This window comes from Podarcis filfolensis (assembly GCF_964270895.1).
Source record: "Podarcis filfolensis genome assembly, chromosome: 13".
Classification (NCBI taxonomy): domain Eukaryota; kingdom Metazoa; phylum Chordata; class Lepidosauria; order Squamata; family Lacertidae; genus Podarcis; species Podarcis filfolensis.
This window is the reverse complement of record NC_139615.1, coordinates 41286637-41306589: the sequence shown is the minus strand read 5'-3', so window position 1 is coordinate 41306589 and position 19953 is coordinate 41286637. Positions and strand designations below refer to the sequence as shown.

Genomic DNA, 19953 nt, shown 5'->3' with positions numbered 1-19953 from the left:
AGTTTTAGAAGGCGATTGGGCCGGATCTCACCCCCGGGTCTTATTTTGCCTACTCATGCTCTAACCATTGCAAAAGGGCTAGGCCCCACATACAATGTGCCAAAGTCTCCTGTGCAGATGACTCAAGCAAGCTGGCAATGCATTGGCTATCTCTTTTTACCTTCAGCCGCTTCACAGTGAAAGCAGCATGCTGCTTCATAAAGGCGCCTAATCTCTTCATTCTCTGTAAGGTTGCTGGGCCATGAACAGTGTGCCTGCCACTCCACCATGCTCCGTTGTCCTGGGCTACCTTTATGTGGCACATTAATCTTCCAGACCAGTGGTGGGGAGCCACTGGCCTAATTTCACGCAGACCTTCAGGTGCTCTGGGCTCGCTCTTGCTTTCCAGACTGCCCTTCTGGGAATCACTTGTTGTTCTGCTGTTTGCCTGCAGTGCGGGGAGAGAAGGTAGAGAAGGAGACATGGCTGCACTAGAATAAGGCTTAATTTTTGGAAGGACGCAGGAGGGGATCCAATTCAGCTCACATTTCATTGCAAACATTGTTCTGCCCCGACACTGAGGTCCAGCGCCGAGGGCCTTCTGGCAGTTCCCTCGCTGCGAGAAGCCAAGTTACAGGGAACCAGGCAGAGCCTTTTTGGTAGTGGCACCCACCCGGTGGAACACCCTCCCATCAGATGTCAAGGAAATAAACAACTATCTGACTTCTAGAAGACATCTGAAGGCAGCCCTGTTTAGGGGAGCTTTTAATGTTTAATAGGTTATTGTATTTTAGTGTTTTGTTGGAAGCTGCCCAGAGTATAAATTATAAATAATAATAATAATAATAATAATAATAATAATAATAATAATTATGCACTTCCTGAAACAATCCATGAACCGAAAACTTCGCTGTGCTTTGAAATTCCCATTTTTGCCATCATGCAGTTCCCCAGGCCAAGTTATATGCAAAAAAAAAAAAAAAAATGCATACTAGGGTGAAGCGTAGAAGAAGAAGAGTTTGGATTTGATATCTCGCTTTATCACTACCCGAAGGAGTCTCAAAGCGGCTAACATTCTCCTTTCCCTTCCTCCCCCACAACAAACACTCTGTGAGGTGAGTGGGGCTGAGAGACTTCAGAGAAGTGCGACTGGCCCAAGGTCACCCAGCAGCTGCATGTGGAAGAGCGAAGAAGTGAACCCGGTTCCCAGATTACGAATCTACTGCTCTTAACCACTACACCACACTGGCTCTCCGTAGATAAAAAGGCATGTTTTTACATTGTTTCACACTATGAAACTATTAGGGTTTGCAAAAACGTGTATTTTAGGCCAAAGCTGGTCTAAACAGGGTTGCTTTCAGATGTCTTTTAAAAGTAAGATACAGCGGTAGCTCGGGTTAAGAACTTAATTTGTTGTGGAGGTCCGTTCTTAACCTGAAACTGTTCTTAACCTGAAGCACCACTTTAGCTAATGGGGCCTGCCGCTGCACCGCTGGAGCACGATTTCTGTTCTCATCCTGAAGCAAAGTACTTAACCCGAGGTACTATTTCTGGGTTAGCGGAGTCTGTAACCTGAGGTACCACTGTAGTTGCTTATTTCCTTGACATCTGGTGGGAGGGCGTTCCATAGGGTAGGCGCCATTACCAAGAAGGCTCTCTGCCTGGTTCCCTGTAGCCTCGCTTCTATAATATGCATCAGGAAGTTTGATTTTTTTTCCTTATGTTTTCATGTGTGTTGGAAGCTGCCCAGGGTGGTTGGGGCAACCCAGTCAGATGGGTGGGAGTAAATAATAATAATAATAATAATAATAATAATAATAATAATAATAGTTGTCGTGTCCAATCATCAACAGGTGGTTGCAGTCCTGAGCTGCTTTGCAGTTTAACGAAACCCAAGTCTTAATCCCATCATAGCAGCCTTTGCTTTGTCCTCCGCAACCTTATCTCTTAAACCCTGACAGGCCAGCCATCCCCTCTCAGGGGCCAAGTCTGGCCCAGAGGTTGCCAGTTGCCGATCACTGTGGCAAATGAACAGCTTTTCAATTCCGTCCTTTTCTGTCTCTTTTTTTCCGGAGGAGACGGGTGCTTCAGCCCTTGCCCTCGAGCTTTCCACTGTTCATTAAAAGGTAAGCGAAAGACCGTTCCCTTCGGACCAGCCGCTGAATGGCTGAGAGGGAACTAATTCCAGGCGGCTCTCGCCACCCCCATCCGACAGCAGCAGCTGCCTGATTAAACCTGGCTAATTATCGATCAATATCAGACTACCTATGATTCCCCGGTTGCTATGCCAATTAAGCTTGTATCTCCACTAGGTGCTGGTTTGTTACAGAAGGACCACATAACACAGTCTTCCCAATATGAAGGGATTATCAAGAGAGCTTGGTTTTCTTCTTTAAAAAAATCTAATAGGAAATAGTGAAAATAACACATATTTCCCTTATTCCAGGCGTGGGGTGGGGGGTCTATTTCAGCTCAAAGGTTGCATTCCATTGTAGGGGGGAATTGGGGGGGGGTATGAAAGTGGTAGTTGGGCCAGAGGCAAAAATGGACAGATTAGTGGATGTCTCTGAACTTGTGACCAGCTATGCAAAAGTCAGAGGTTTCTGTATCCACTTATATACCATATTTTTCGCTCCATAAGACACACTTTTTTCTTCCTAAAAAGTAAGGGGAAATGTATGTGCGTCTTATGATGTGTGGTCCCTGGAGCCGAATTGCCCAGGGGCGAAAAGCAGATCATGCTTTTTTTAAAAAAAAAGAAAAGAGGGAAGTGGGTGTTGAAACAAAGCAGCTGATCGTTTGCCAATCGGGGAGAGAGATAAGGGACGTTAGAGATAAAGGAGGCTGTCTGGGAGGGGAGAGGTAAAGACAGCAAACTTGCAAAGGGGGAAAACAGGAAGACTAAAGCAATAAGGAGAGAAATTAGAAGAAAAGGAGAAGCAAAAAACTGCTCCAGCTAAGGAAAAGACACTAAGGCAAACAAGAGTGAAGGGAGTGTAGAAAGGAAACAGTTGATCGGTGGGATCGGAAGAGAGATAAGGGACACTAGCGGAGGCTGCCTGGGAGGGGGGAGGTAAAAGCCCATGGATCCTCAGGATTTTTACATTGGTCACCCCAAATTCACCATCAGATCACACAGCATGTCCATGGCTACAGCCTGCAACAAAAAAATCACGCATCCACTGTTGCGTGGGGCCGCAATGGCGCAAAAAAGTTGTTACAAAGCATGGATCCACATGGATGCTCAGGATTTTTGCATTGGGTCACCGCAAATTCACCATCAGGTCACATGTCTGTGGCCACAGCATGAACCACAAAAATCATACATCCACTGTTTCGTTCAGAATATATTTTTTTTTCTTGTTTTCCTCCTCTAAAAACTTATGGTCAGGTGCGTCTTACAGAGCGAAAAATACAGTATATCTCTCTCTCCATTCAGCATACCAGCAAGCAAGAGGCATTCGCAGAATTCAGGCAGGCAAAATCACTCGAGAAGCGGGTAGACAGGGGCTGGTGTGAGGTTTGGCATGACAATAAGAGGGGTACCAGGCAAAGATGTGTGTCCCAGAGCCAGAAAGTGGAGGGCCACTTTTGGCTCCTGGACCGGTGTGGTGTGGGCAGACAGATTCAAGACAAGCCCTACTTAATTCGCATTTTCTGGAAAAAATATCAGATCCAGGAGCTGTCCTGTGGAATTTGCACTTCTTGAATTTTGCAATGGTACTCAGACGTTTTGGCTCCTGAATGCTGCAAACCTGGAAGTGACTGTTCCGGCTTGCGAATGTGCTTTGGAACCTGAACGTCTGACGGGGCTTCTGCGGCTTCCGATTGGCTGCAGGAGCTTCCTGTACCCAATCAGAAGCCGCGCCTTGGTTTCTGAACGTTTTGGAAGTCGAACGGACTTCTGGAACGGATTCCGTTCGATTTCAAGGTACAACTGTATCGCCCAGCTCTAGTTGCCATACGTCCGGAATTTCCTGGACATAGCCAGGATTCGGCTGCCAGAAACAGTGTCATAGGTGTAGATTTCGGCGAATTTCCTAAAAAATAGCTCAAAAACTAAAAAAAGAAAGAAAGATTTTGCAAAGAAAGCTCAACAACTGTGGCCAAAAAAATCTTAACAACTTTTGTGACTGGACTTTCACTTTTTGAAATATGGCAAACCTAATTTAAAAATCTGTGCATTATACAAAAACCCTGCACAAATGCTATGAAAAAGAATGGAAGGTCATTATGCCTAACCTTACAGAGTTGTGATGATTGCTAAAAGGTAGACGAAAACCAAATGGCTCCACAAGATGAGCTAAACCTGGCAGGACAGTTTACTCTATGACTTTAACCCCTTCACGCATTAATCAGACTTAAGCAGAGCGTTTTTTTCAGCCAGAACCTCTTAGGTTTGCTACATTGCCATTATAAGAGAACAAGGGAGGCGTTCATGGTGAGTTCCAGTACCTCTTTTTCTAGAAAAAGAGCACTCGGCTTAAGCATGTCGGTTATATAAAACTGCTTATCGCATGCTAGCCTCCCATGTAGGTAGGTAGAGATTGTCTTTGAAAAGCTTCCATCCTTAAAAATACTGAAATACTGAAAATTGGGGGGGCGGGGTAGAGAGATTTATACTGTCATTCTACACACACTTCCCCGTGAGTAAGCTCTCCTAGAAACCAGGGAACTTACTTCCAAGTAAACATGTCTAGGATCTGGCTGTTAAAAATCTCCATTTGATGCCCCTGGCTGAAAGGGTTTTGGTATATGCCGTTCTACGTTGCACAGGGGACATTTTCCCCCTCCAGCGTATGATATTCAGGGTAGGATACTGCTAAGTGTGTTCCTTTAAATTTGAATGTATCCATTATGCCGCCTGTCACTCTGCAAAGCTAATCTGTCCTTCTCTTCCTCTCTCCCTTTGACCCTCAGTGGCTTCAAACATTAAATTGGCTCTGCTTTATTATTTATATACACATCCCTTTGGAAGAGTCGGGGATCAGGGGAGAAAGTGGGGGAAGTGGGAGCCCGCGCCAAATTGCGTTTCCAATTTTGTGTCATTTTCTCTTATTAAAAGAAGCCCCTTGCATTGTTCCGCAAATTGGCCCTCTGCAAAAAAGAAAATGAATGGGGTTTTGTGTTTTATTTAATATCCCACGCGCGCACACACCTGGATACCAATTCTTAGAGGATATCTGGGTGGCGGAGAACTGCCCCTTTTATTTATCCGGAATAAAAGGATCCATGCAGATTTGTTCCAATTTCAGGTGCCCACATGCAGACACACCCAGCTTGAGGGAAAGCGCTGTGAACCGGAGCAATTAAAGGGAACGGAGAAAATGGAAGCCAAAGGGAAAGGAACCGAGTAAATGGAAGCAATGAGTGTTCTGCGGTGATATAATAATCCTGGCAGCTGATCACATGCCGCACTCAAACTCGTTCTGTTCTCGGTACCCCAGAACAGCTTACAACGCAAGACGCCACTCAGCAGGGCAGAGTGACCCGCGCATGAGTTTCCCAAACAAGGCTGTCTGACACATGGGGCATGTATACCTCTGGTGGCGTATCTAAAGTGCAGGTTAGAGGTGGGTTTTTATGTTGGGAATCTTGTTCAGACTGGCCTCTTAGCAGCCTAGCTCACCAGCGCTGGCCTCCGGTGTGTTCCTTGCAAGAAATATTTCTAGAATGGTTCCTCTAAGGTCAGGACAGGAAGGTGGACCTCAGCATCCTTCACGGGTGGCACTGTGGGTTAAACCACAGAGCCTAGGGCTTGCCGATCAGAAGGTCGGCGGTTCGAATCCCCGCGATGGGGTGAGCTCCCATTGCTCGGTTCCTGCTCCTGCCAACCTAGCAGTTCGAAAGCACGTCCAAGTGCAAGTAGATAAATACCTTCTCTGGCGGGAAGGTAAACGGCATTTCCGTGCACTGCTCTGGTTCACCAGAAGCGGCTTAGTCCTGCTGGCCACATGACCCGGAAGCTGTACGCCGGCTCCCTTGGCCAATAAAGCAAGATGAGCGCTACAACCCCAGAGTCGGCCACAACTGGACCTAATGTTCAGGGGTCCCTTTACCTTTACCTATGACTGTTAAAGTGGTAGTGCTGTGGTCTAAACCATGGAGCCTCTTGGGCTTGCCGATTGGAAGGTCAGCGGTCCGAATCCCCACAAAGGGGTGAGCTCCCGTTGCTCTGTCCCAGCTTCTGCCAACCAAGCAGTTTGAAAGCACACCAGTGCAAGTAGATAAAATAGGTACTGCCACGGTGGGAAGGTAAATGCCATTTCTGCGTGCTCTGATTTCCGTCACGGAGTCCCGTTGCTCCAGAAGCGGTTTAGTCATGCTGGCCACATGACCCTGAAAGTTATCTGCAGACAAACGCCGGCTCACTTGCCACAAGTCCATAGTCGCCTTTGACTGGACTTAACTGTCCAGGGGCCCTTTACCTTTTTACGTTTACCATAGTGCTTTATATGGATGGTGCAGCCCTAGGCTAAAAATATATTGTCAGTTTGCGTGGGGAGGAAGAGGGCTTTAACGCTGTGCAATGTGTAGGACAGTAGGCCCCTACAAGAACTTCAGAAGCCAGAGAGATGGTGGGATAAGATTTTCAGTGCTTTGGGGAATAAGCTCTCTCCCTCCCCCGCCCCAACCCATTACTAACAAAAACCAGAATAAATGGTAGAAATTGCACACTGTATTCACTCTTTCTTTCCTTATCAAGATGACAACCCTATACAGTGGTACCTCGGGTTGCAGACGCTTCAGGTTACAGACGCTTCAGGTTACAGACTCCGCTAACCCAGAAATAGTACCTCGGGTTAAGAACTTTGCTTCAGGATGAGAACAGAAATCGTGCGGTGGCAGCGGGAGGCCCCATTAGCTAAAGTGGTACCTCAGGTTAAGAACCATTTCAGGTTAAGAACAGACCTCCAGAACGAATTAAGTTCTTAACCTGAGGTACCGCTGTACTCATTTGTAGTGGGGGGTTTTCTGGGGGAAAGGTGGTGGAACTCACCATGAAGTTAGTTAGTTAGTTAGTTAGTTAGTTAGTTAGTTAGTTAGTTGTGGGCCCAGTCACAATGCCTCCCACATCCCTGGCAGGGGTGCTGACTTGGGCCCCAGATTATGGGTGCCCAATGGCGTCCATGGCATAACATGACATTGTGACGTCAAGACATCATATTGCGGCGGCGCTACTGAGGCCTTGCAGGAAGTCGCATTGGAGCCCTCTAACCCTGGCACCTCTGACTCCCGGGCAATGGCTAAATGTAAGATGTGATTAATAAACTCAACCTGACAATGATCTGAATTAGAAATGTTCACAGCTTTATTGATTACAGATATAGGTGGGTTTTTGCCTCAGGCATTGGGTGTTTATCCGTCCCGGCTTCCTCAAATAAAAATATTAAATACTCAATTTTTTAAAAGGTAAGGGAACTCATTTCCCCTGAGTTCTTGCTCAAAAAACCCACTGCTCATTTGCCTGGGAGTAATGGTTTTCCCAGTAGTGCTGTATGGAAGTGAGAGCTGGACCATAAAGAAGGCTGATCGCCAAAGAATTGATGCTTTTGAATTATGGTGCTGGAGGAGACTCTTGAGAGTCCCATGAACTGCAAGAAGATCAAACCTATCCATTCTGAAGGAAATCAGCCCTGAGTGCTCACTGGAAGGGCAGATCCTGAAGCTGAGACTCCAATGCTTTGGCCACCTCATGAGAAGAGAAGACTCCCTGGAAAAGACCCTGATGTTGGGAAAGATGGAGGGCACAAGGAGAAGGGGACGAGAGAGGACGAGATGGTTGGACAGTGTTCTCGAAGCTACCAGCATGAGTTTGACCAAACTGCGGGAGGCAGTGGAAGACAGGAGTGCCTGGCGTGCTCTGGTCCATGGGGTCATGAAGAGTCGGACACGACTAAACGACTAAACAACAACAAAGTCCCACTGAACTTGACTACACAAGTCGTAGCAGAGATGCATTGGATTGCGCCGGTCGTTTTACACCCTGCCCTTCATCAAACTATTCTGGTGGCTTACAATAAAATCCTTTTAAAAACACAACAGATAACAAGTGATAAAGAAAACCAGCTAACTCTGTGAATCTATACAAGCTGCATTAAAAGAAATTACAAGCCACAATAAAACAGTTCATCAAAAAAGCCTGGGAGAATGAGGGGGGGGGAATTTACCTGTCAAGGAAAGGACATCTCAGAAGTTGCAAGAGAAACCTCTTTGGCTGGCAATTATTATGCAGAAAATAAAAGAAAGTATGGAAATCTGCAGGGTTTGCATAATATTATACAGCTTGTGGAATCCAACTTTCCTTTGACAGGGTGTAAAATTTTGATTCTCCCCATGAGCATGTGCAGAGTGCCTTTCTCTGACACCTGACTGACCTTGCAGAACGAAGAATACACTGGGCACCTTTTGGGCAGCTCTTGCTAGAGTCCCAAGATCCTTTTTTCTGGTTGTGTGTGCTTTAGAGCCGAGATGTCCAGCAGCAAATGCACTTTTTAACTCTTTTAATTATTGAGCGAGGCAGAGAGAAAAGACAGGAGCAGGGAAATCTCATCTTATCCTCATCTCTCTGAGAAGTTGTGTCAAGCAGCAAGGCCCAGCAGCAAGATGGCTGGTAATTAAAGCACCTTTGCTTCTCTCTAGAAGTTTGGAGGTGTTATTTTCCAGTCCACCGAAGCACAGAAAATCCATCTGGGGCCAGACAGGACCAGTGCTTAGGAAAAGGAAACTCTCGAAGGCCAGGCGAAGATCTAGTGGAATAAAGATATTTCCTTGCTAATAAGGATCCCTTTGAAAAAATGACAGCTCCGGGTTGCAAGGAAAAAACTAACAGTGAGGGAATGGGCTTAACCTGGATTCCGAGTGGCCAAACAGTGGTGGAGGAAGAGGGCAGGAAGGCAGCTTAAACTGGATTTAAATCCAAAAAGAAGTACCACTGAGTTTGGGAGAGGTTACTTTCAGGAAGGTGAGTCCAGGATTGCAGACTTAAACTGAGCTGAAAACCGCCCTGGAGGCCTTAGAGGGGAACCTATGGAAAGAGCATGTAATAATAATAATAATAATAATAATAATAATAATAATAATAATAATAATTTATTTATACCCCGCCCATCGGGCTGGGCTTCCCCAGCCACTCTGGGCGGCTTCCCAAAAATATATTAAAATTCTCTAATACCTCAAACATTAAAAGCTTCCCTAAACAGGGCTGCCTTCAGATGTCTTCTAAAAGTCTGGTAGTTGTTGTTTTCTTTGACATCTGGTGGGAGGGCGTTCCACAGGGCGGGTGCCACTACCGAGAAGGCCCTCTGCCTGGTTCCCTGTAACTTGGCTTCTCACAGTGAGGGAACCGCCAGAAGGCCCTTGGCGCTGGACCTCAGTGTCCGGGTAGAATGATGGGGGTGGAGACGCTCCTTTAGATATACTGGACTGAGGCCGTTTAGGGCTTTCAAGGTCAGCACCAACACTTTGAATTGTGCTCGGAAACGTACTGGGAGCCAATGTAGGTCTTTCAAGACCGGTGTTATATGGTATCAGCGGCCGCTCCCAGTCACCAGTAATAATGGTACTGAGATACAAGGAGTTTTATTTATTGTATGCTCTCTGATCGATCACAAGACATGCACATGCAAACCATTTGAATGGCAATGCCCATCAACTTGGGGGGGAGGCAGCCCCCTCAAATATTTTATTGGGTGGGGCGCAAAGCGACCTTAGCCCCTAGGAGTTGGTTGCTATGTTTTGAAACAAACGCATTAGCTTCCAGTTTGGTTTCCGAGTCCTTTCAAAGTGCTGGTGGTCTTTCTTTTCTTTTCTTTTCAAAATGATTTTTATTGGTTTTACATATAATCACATTACGTAATACCATATCCTCTTATTTTATCTCTTTGGCTCAACTGAGCCTAACGGCTTTCCTCCCTCCCGTCTGGTGGTTTACAAAATTAAACTTTGCATCTTTACATTTTGTTTTGTTTCCTATCCTTGTTTAGGGGTGGCACTATGGTCTAAACCACTGAGCCTAGGGCTTGATGATCAGAAGATCGGCGGTTCGAATCCCCGCAACGGGGTGAGCTCCCGTTGCTCGGTCCCTGCTCCTGCGTAAGCCTCTCACTGTTAGGTTCCTGGTAAGTTCCCTTATATCCCTCTTAAAAGAATAAACACGCCACCATCTTGTGTCAAGTATATAAAAGTAGTTTACTCACATTCAGTTCACAGATGGATCCCTGAAGGCAGACTTAGTTACAAAGTATATACATGTGGAACTAACCCATATGGGGATAATCCCAGTGTCCTCTGTTGGCTGGAACCCAACAAAGCATCTCTAGCTAAAAGCAACGGAAGAAGTCAAAAGATAGAGAGAGAGTGTTGCGTGCCTTGTCCTTTTGTTATCTGGACAGGTAAGGTCACGCCCACCTCTGATCACATGCAAAGGAAGTATGTCCCAGCCAGGAGGAAACAGGAAGTTTTCGACTGGCTGGACCAAACATTCCTCCACATGTCCACTCTAGGAAAACAAGGAATGTTGTTGAAATATACAGGGAGTCGAGAGTGGATTTCATGCTCTTTATTCAGCTCATAGTGGTGAGGAGGAATGGAAGTTCCCCCACAATATCTGATTTATATACATTATTTACACAATGGGCTGCACGTGATTGGCTAATTCCGGGATTCTCCTGTAGGCCAATCAGGTTGTGGATTCACTTCCACCTGGAGCTGGATTGGGTGGCTCCTGCGGACCAATCATACTGCTGCATTGTTCTAAGACCAATCAGACTGCTGCATTTTGGACCCTGTTGTTCTAGGACCAATCAGACTGCTGCATTTTGAATCCTATTGTTCTAGGACCAATCAGACTGCTGCATTTTGGATCCTCTTCAACTCAGTACATAACAGTTGTACTTGACTGCTACTTATGTATCACATCCCACAGAAATATATACATTTATTATTAATATCATTACAACATTTCTATACCACCTCTCCTGCGAGGAGATCGTGGTTCTCCCCCTTCTCGATTTCACCCAGCCAGCCCTGTGAGGTAGGTCAGGCTAAGAGGTGGTGACTGCCCCAAATTTGCTTCATGGCTGAGTGGAGATTTAACTCTGGTCTCCAGGGTCTTAGTCTAAGCACTACAGCAGGCTGGGAAATTAGTTACTGTATTTTTCGCTCTATAAGACGCACCAGGCCACAAGACACACCTAGTTTTTGGAGGAGGAAAACAAGAAAAAAAACATTCTGAATCTCAGAAGCCAGAACAGCAAGAGGGATCACTGCGCAGTGAAAGCAGCAATCCCTCTTGCTGTTCTGGCTTCTGGGATAGCTGCGCAGCCTGCATTCACTCCATAAGATGCACACACATTTCCCCTTACTTTTTAGGGGAGAAAAAGTGAGTCTTATAGAGCAAAAAATACGGTATTTATTATTATTGTTACTACTACAACAATAATAATATGTCTGCATTAGTAAAAAACAAAGTCTGCACTGGTCAAAAAAATCACTATTAGGAAAATTTGCAATGAAATGCAGGTACATTTTCACAAAGACATAAAAAAAATTGCAGACTGGTGTGGAAATGAGGGGAACTGAATTTAAGATGGGAAGGCGAGACACCGAAATGGACGATTTCGCCCAACCCTACCAGAGCCGCTTGGGGTGCAGCGCTGCATGTTTTGCAAAGCATCCACACGACGATGACACCGTCTACGTCAAAATTCCCGCCTCATTTTATCTTCCCGTTTATTCTGGATTCACCGTTTCCTTGGAAAATCCAATAAGGAAGCATGGAAATAGTGAATCTGGAGTGATTTGGAAATACAGTGGTACCTCAGGTTACAGACGCTTCAGGTTACATGCGCTTCAGGTTACAGACTCCGCTAACCCAGAAATAGTACCTTGGGTTAAGAACTTTACCTCAGGATGAGAACAGAAATTGTGCTCCGGCGGCAGCAGGAGGCCCCATTAGCTAAAGTGGTGCTTCAGGTTAAGAACAGTTTCAGGTTAAGAACAGACCTCCGGAACGAATTAAGTACTTAACCCGAGGTACCAATGTATGCGCTAATATCTTGAAGCCATGTGAACGCAGCAAAAAAATAAATTCCTACGTCAGCAGAACAGGATCCCCAATCAACTGCTATGTGGAAGTGGCCCAGGTTAGGAAAAATTGTATCAGGCCTTTATTTCTCCATCCCACGGGGCAAAGGGAAGGATCTGCAGCTAGTGGGGCTGGGCTGGACTTGCCATTAGAGAGGCATCCGTCTTCCAAAATAGCCCTCTTGCGCTAAGGCAGGTAGAGGAGGAGTGGATTGCGATGGCAGCCTTATTTGAGAAGAGGTCCCATTAAAATTGGTGGGACCTCCTTCTGAGCAAATGTCCTGTAAAGAATAAAAAATGCTCTCACGGGACCACTTTGATTGCAGCAACATTTCTGACAAATTGATTGAGAGATGTGCGCCGGATTCTGCAGATCTAGACACTTTCTGAAAGTTAGGGGGGAGGGAAATAACCGTCCCCAAAATTGGAGCATCATGACCCAAAATGAAAATAAAAATGGGGGAGGGTTTATGAGGAGGGGGAAGAAAAAGAAGAAGAAGAAGAAGAAGAAGAAGAAGAAGAAGAAGAAGAAGGAGAGACCATTGTAAGGATCTCTCTATCTGTGTGCACAGAGAAAGAGAGATTTAACCCCTGCATTGCCAGACCCAGTCTCGCTCCCTTCCTCTCCCTTCCAAGCCATCTCTTCGAGTAATTCAAACTGCTCTCCTGCAGCCGGCAAAGGAAACAAGAGAAGGAGTGGGGAGAAGCCTTGGAGGGGTGAAGAGTAGTTGTGAGCTGACAGACCAAGTCTCAGGAAATAAACAAAAGAAAGCAAGAGATGAGAGATGATAGCTTGGCTGTTGCGGTAGTAGACATAACAGGATCGTTTTTCTTGGGATGGCAGAAATATGCTGAAGTCTCTCTCTCTCTCTCTTTCCCTCAGGAAGGGCAGCCCAGGGCACAGATATTTTTTTTTATAGGTGTAGGTGTGATCAAACTGCATCTCTGCCTGCCTCCTCCAAACCCCTAAAACAAGCTTATACCCAGAACAAACTTAGTCGGTCTCTAAGGTGCTACTGGGGCAGTGTTTTAATTTTTTTTTTACAGCGTCAGACTGACACGGCTACCTACCTAATTCTAGCCATGCACTGTTCTTTTTGAAAAGGCGCCTTAGTGAACTATTTTTGTGTACAGTGGTACCTCGGGTTACATGTGCTTCAGGTTACATACGCTTCAGGTTCCAGACTCCGCTAAGCCAGAAATAATACCCCGGGTTAAGAACTTTGCTTCAAGATGAGAACAGAAATCATGCGGTGGCCCCATTAACTAAAGTGGTGCTTCAGGTTAAGAACAGTTTCAGGTTAAGAACAGACCTCTGGAACGAATTAAGTACGTAACCAGAGGTACCACTGTATTTTATTGACTTTCTATCCTGCTCTTCCTCCCCATGGAGTCTAGGGTGCCAAACAGATATCCAATCTGAAAGCAAAAAAATTCTAAAACAGATTAAAGCATTCTAAAACCAATGATAATTGAAAACATACTTCCGTCAAACGATCTGGAGGTTGCGAGGAGCGGTATTCTTCAGCCACCAAATGCTTGGGTAAACAAGAATGGTTATCAGATCCCTCATGAAAGTAAATAAGGATGGAGACAGGCACGCCCCACTAGGGAGGGCATTTCGCAATCAGGGAGCCACTACCGAAAAGCCCCTGTCCTGGGGCAGCTCCCAGCGGTGGCAGCACCAACAAGGCTTCACCTGCTGATCACAGGGTCTAAGATAGTTGGTATATCATAGAATTGTAGAGTTGGAAGGGACCTTGTAGGTCATCTAGTCCAACCCCTGCAATCCAAGAATATATTTATCTCACTATTAAAATATAGAGGCCTTCTGTAAGGGGAAAAGTAACCTTTTCATAGCTGTTCCCTGTCTCCCAAATATATTTAAGAATGGTCTTGCTTGATCAGGCAAAAGTTCCAGCTGCTGCAGCACACTGTCTTCAACAAAGGCAGACATCCCTGGAAAACACAGAAGCAGGATGTTATCTCTTGACTGTCCAAATTCTCTGACCATCACAGATCCGTTTCTGAACACAGAGGTTCTCTTTTTAGCTGTTGAGGCTAAGAACAGTCATGGACTATCTTATCCTTCATAATCTGGTCAGCTCCTTTAAAAAGAAGAAGAAGACTTCTAAGCAAACAGCTACCCAAGCATCCAGGGGCATGGACTTCCATAGGTTGCCCTGAACCTACTCAAATAACTAATCAATGCCTTGGAAAGTAAGAAGATATTATGCCTCAGCACCTTGAAAAAATGAGTATTATCTGCCTTTCCCTGTCTGTGGGTTCATACAATACAATAACCATGGATGTTCCAAGCTGGAAAACAAAGGTGACAGAAGTAAACACCGAACAACAATCATTTCTTGTGTTAAAGTCTCAGCGGATGTCCTTTTATTCTGTGGAACTGAGCTCCCTGCACTTTAGGGAAACTGTGGCCCTCAAGATGTTGCTGGACTTTAGCTCCCATCATTCTTTGGCCACGCTGGCAATGGCTGATGGGAATTGGAGTCCAACCCCATCTGGATGACCACAGCTTCTCCATCCTTGCTCCAGACTGCAGGCATAACCAAACTCTGGCCCTCCAGATGTTCGGGGCTACAAATCCCATCATCCCTGACCCCTGGTCCTGTTAGCTAGGGATGATGGGAATTGTAGTCCCAAACATCTGGAGGGCCGGAGTTTGCCTGTGCCTGCTCCAGAGCCTCTGCCTATGAAAAGACCTCAAAAGTGTGGATTATCCACATCTTGTCCATGCCTTTCCTTTTGGGGAGTGGGGGGTATTTCCCAAAATATATTTGGGCAGAAAGGCTCAGCCCTGTGAACTTTCAAATAACATCAAGGGCACATAAAGGTAAAGGTAAAGGGACCCCTGACCATTAGGTCCAGTCGTGACCGACTCTGGGGTTGCGGCGTTCATCTTGCTTTATTGGCTGAGGAAGCCGGCGTACAGCTTCCGGGTCATGTGGCCAGCATGACTAAGCCGCTTCTGGCAAACCAGAGCAGCGCACGGAAACGCCGTTTACCTTCCCGCCAGAGCGGTACCTTTTTATCTACTTGCACTTTGACGTGCTTTCAAACTGCTAGGTTGGCAGGAGCAGGGACCGAGCAATGGGAACTCACCCCGTCGCGGGGATTTGAACCACCGACCTTCTGATCGGCAAGTCCTAGGCTCTTTGGTTTAACCCACAGCGCCACCCGTGTCTCTGACCAAGGCCACCTAAGCATGTGCAAAATGCCTTCTCCTGGGCTGCAACAACCTGTGTGATTAGGGTGAAGGTGTCAAGGGAAAGTGAAATGGGGTGTCCAGGCTGCCTTGAGCACGGTAAAATTTAAAAAAAAAAATCCTTTGAAAAATGTGTGCATGTGAGGCTGTGTATGCACCATATATTCAAAGTACATTCTGCTGTGGGAACTCTAGTTTGTTAAGGGTGCTGGGAACTGTAGCTCTGAGAGGTAAACGACAGATTCCAGGATTCTTGGGCAAGTATGTGATTTAAGTGTGCTTTAAAGGTATTGTGTGTATGCAGTAGGGTTTAACTTTTTTCCTCGGGGCAATGATGTGTGTGTATCATGAATCCACATGTATTCATACACAAACATTTTGAGGCGCTCTGATAAGCAAACCTTCGGAAAATCGTCTGTGGGCTTGTGAAGGTTACCCTCGCTTTGACTCAGCCGCAGCCTTTCCGCAAAAACCCATCCTAACTACTCCTTCCTTGACGAAGGTGACCTTCCCTGAAATTTGGGATCGGGAAAGGCTCTTCCCACCAACCAACACCCCCATCCCAACCTTTCGGGTCTTAAAAAAATGCCCAAACACTGGAACGGCTGGCAAGAAATCCAACTCGAGTCGATACTTTTGGCTCTCCCTCCTTATTTTGGTGCGTCTCTCTCCAGGCAACAGCTGCTGACGAAGCAAGATCACCAAAGTCCCTATAGCCCCTGGAGATACACTCCCCTCGACTTCAAGTGGGTGCTGAACATAGCAACCACCAGAATCAAATATAACAATAACAAGGGAGGCGACCTCCTGCCCAGGGACTCCTGTCCTAACTTTCGCCGCTCCAGCGTCCCTTCCTCGGCCTTAAAGGTGGGGAGGATGTGGGGTGGGGCGCAAACTCTTCCCCCAAATGCCTCTTGCGTCTCCCTTTCAGCCCTATCATCTCGCGTTCCCTTTCTCTCCTCCCCCCTCCAAGGGGGTGGAGGAGGATGGAGTGAGGAGGGGAGGGAAGCGGGGAGAGAAGAGAGAGAGAGAGAGAGACAAATCAATGATAGCATCTTACTAAGATGTACTGAGCAGAGAGAAAGAGGAGCTGGAAAAAAAAGACATCTCTCTCTTTTTTTCCTCTCCTTTCTGTTCTGCTGTTTTCTTCCCTCTCGGGGTTTTTCTTTCTTTCTCTCTCTCTTTCTCCTCTTCCCCCGAAAAGAAGAAAAACCCTTTTCCATGTGGAGCATAAAAAGGCCACCCCAGAGCATCCCGTCTTAAGGGTGATATTTAAGAAGACCGGGAACAAGGACTGCCTCGGTTTTTTACGCGCGCTCGCGCGCTCTTCTTTTCTCCTCTCCACCTAAAGGGGGATCCTCTGCTTCTTTTCAAGTTTCTTCTTCTTGCCTCTTCTTCTGCTGCTGCTTCCTCGCCCCTCCTTCCACCTCGTCTGTGGTTGTTTTGTTTCGGTTCCCCCAGATTATCACCCTTTATTTCTCCTCGCCAGGTCGCCCGGCCCACCCGTCACCATTTCTACCCCGGGGAGGCAGCGCGTCCAGCCCCTGCAGCGGCTGAGCCTCGGGCGCAAAACTTTGGTGGCCGCGGCCATCGGGGTGGTGATGATCCTGGTCTTGGTGGTCCTCATCCCGGTGCTGGTCAATTCGGTGGGCATCGACGGGCACTACGAGATGCTGGGCACGTGTCGCATGGTCTGCGACCCCTACCTGGCCAAGACCACCAGCGCCAGCGCCATCCGGACCGAGGCGGGAGAGACCCTCGCCAGCAGCGGCCACGCCGGGCTCCCCGCGCCCTCCACGCTGGTGCAAGGGCCGCAAGGCAAGCCCGGGAGGCCGGGAAAACCCGGGCCGCCGGGGCCTCCGGGTGAACCGGGCCCACCGGGGGCCATGGGGCCCCCGGGGGAGAAAGGGGACCCCGGGAAACCGGGCCCCCCTGGCTTGCCCGGGCCGGGCCTGGGCAACGGGGCCATCAGCACTGCCACGTACACCACGGTGCCCCGCGTGGCTTTTTACGCAGGCCTCAAGAACCCGCACGAGGGCTACGAGATCCTTAAATTCGACGACGTGGTGACCAACCTGGGCAACAACTACGAGGCCACCACGGGCAAGTTCACGTGCAACATCCCCGGCACCTATTTCTTCACCTACCACGTCCTGATGCGCGGAGGCGACGGCACCAGCATGTGGGCGGACCTGTGCAAGAACGGACAGGTAGGGAAGAGGGCTGGGGGTCTCTCTTCGGGGTCCTGATGGGGGTGGAGGGAAGAATCATGCGCTCCCACATTACGCAGTGTTTTAGGGCAAGAAGACGCCCCTCCGCAGATTATGCTTGTAGAAATGAAATTGGACTGTCTACCCAAAAGCCCCAAATACCAGCACTAACCGTGGCTCAGTTCTGCGTTGGAAGAGGGCTCAGAATATTTCGATTCCGTTCCCAAAACTTAATGCTAGGATTGTGGAGTTGGGTCATCCAGCCCAACCCCCCACAATGCAGGAATGCCAACTATATCATCCATGAAACCTCCAAGTAAAGGAGGGTTCACCTCTTGTTGGGAGTCTGGCGCACTGTTGAACGGTGTCAGAAAGTTCTTCCCGATGCTAAGTCTGAATCTCCTTTCTTGTAACTGGATCCTGTCATTCTTCAGATATTCAGCTGATCAAATAATATAAATAATCAGGGATATGGAAGTGTTTCAATAAAGAGCCGAGTGCTTCGAGACCAAAAAGTTAATTCAGTTACACTTATTTTATTTTTAAAATGGTTCTTTTCGTTTGCCCTTCACTTGCTAAGATAACCCTTTGCATGCTAGGATACCTGCAAGGTACCCTTAACTTATCCAGGTGTGCATATGTGATGAGGAAAGGAGCAGTCCACTTTTCCCAGAGTTTGGAACAGTGTGTTGTCCATATCCATTTCAATGTTTTGTAGAAGTCTAATATCTATCTATCTATACACACACACACACACACACACACACACACACGTATGGGAGTTATAGAATAATAGACCTGCAGTGTGGTGGCAGGGACCCTGAGGGTCACCTAGTTCAGCAGCAATGCAGGACTCGAACCCAGAACCCTGAGATTAAGAGTCTCATGTGACATACTCTCAAGTAGATGCATAGGATTGTGTTATTTGTTCACTAGCAACCCCAGCTGTGGAGGGGATGTTTCGTATAGGCTTACAGACCTTCTGAGATAACTGCACTTTCATGGTGGGGAGGGGGTGCTTTTTCAAAAATGCCACCGCACTCCGATTAAGTTAAGGAGGGGTGGTCCGTGATACACATCCTTACCCACCCTCTCCAAACGCTTCTCAGCTCCTCTTCTCAGGGAAGAATGGTACCCCAGAGCATCTTGCCACTCCCCCCCACCCCAACCTCTAATGCACAGATATAGATAATTTTCATCCTTCGATATTTAAGCAGCAGTTTGTGGTTCGGTTTCCTTCCTTACGTCGTCCCCCCCCCCCAAAAAAAACCCTCATCTGAAAAGTCTGCGAACTCTAGATCGGGAAATCTTACGCCACTGAATAATTTGTTAAGTCTTTCAGCTGCCACAAGACTCTTCCTTGTCTGTGCTGAGACAGACTAAGGACTCCTGCCCTCTGGAAATTCTTCCTTTAAGGAAGATTCTTCTTACGCACACTCTCCCAATAATCTGCAAATAAGAGGGATGGAAAAGGAAAGGAAAGAGGTCATTGTCAAGAACCCTTCAACTCTCCTATAGGACCCCGGCTCTTCCTCAAGCTTCCTGGGAGGCAGAACTGATGCTTACTCAGAAGTAAGCCTCATCCGGATCTTAACTCCCAGGCAAGTGTGCACTGGATCGTACAGAGAGATCCTGTGCATTCCTACTCAGGCAGAAATCCCACAGAGATCAAAGAGACACTCCCCCCCCCCCCGGGTTGCAGCTTCAGTCAATTTCACTGAGCAAAGAAGAAATCCCTTAGAAAGAATTTCCTCCCTTACTGACCCTGGGAACTCACTGCATTTCGTTCTTAATATTTGATACGTATGTCTCTTTAATTTTAAAAGAGGAAGATGAATGCAGCTTGGGACATAAAGCTCAGGAATCAGTTGATATGTGTCCCTTATGATTAATTTTATTTTAAAGAGAGAAAATCCTTTGGGGATATTTGGAAGTCTTCCCCTACTTCCTAGGATATTTTGAAGGGAGTCTGGGTTGTAAAGATTTTTTTATTTTTATTTTTTTTAATATATGCATACACTTAACTTTGACTTAAGATGATGGAAAGTAAAATGCAGATTGGGCTGGCCCCACCCCACCCCCGCCTCCCTCATCAGCTCCTTCTTAATCAAACCATCCCTTTTGTGATAGCACTAGTTAATCCTGCCAGAGGGAGAGCAGGGAAGGATTCTTGACGCTTTCTAATTGAATTTCATAATTAAGACCGGCCTCCGCAGAAACTGCTTTTCATGTTGCATCCAGTTACAGATCCATCTCTGTCTCTTTTTGTTCATATGCCTCCTCCCCTCAGTAATCACTCAGCAGTGCTTAACACAAAAAACAAAAAAACAGGGATGCCACCACATACACAAAAGCCCACCTTCGTACTCTGAAAACAAAATTTTAAACCCCCCAAAATTAATCCAGAAGAAAGGGCCACAGACCTTAGTTGTGTGCTCACAATTGCTAGTT

At 46.9% G+C, this 19953-nt stretch overlaps 1 protein-coding gene across 1 annotated transcript in view; it reads left to right on the top strand.

The window, feature by feature from the left end:
* The first annotated feature begins 16781 nt into the window (after positions 1-16781).
* The window catches only part of C1QL1 (complement C1q like 1), a 41395-nt gene continuing 38223 nt past the window's right edge, over positions 16782-19953 (top strand). The window contains exon 1 of the mRNA XM_083583559.1: positions 16782-17502. Within this exon, the coding sequence (XP_083439685.1) occupies positions 16894-17502 (609 nt within the window). The 5' untranslated portion in view covers positions 16782-16893. The remainder of the gene's footprint in view (positions 17503-19953) is intronic.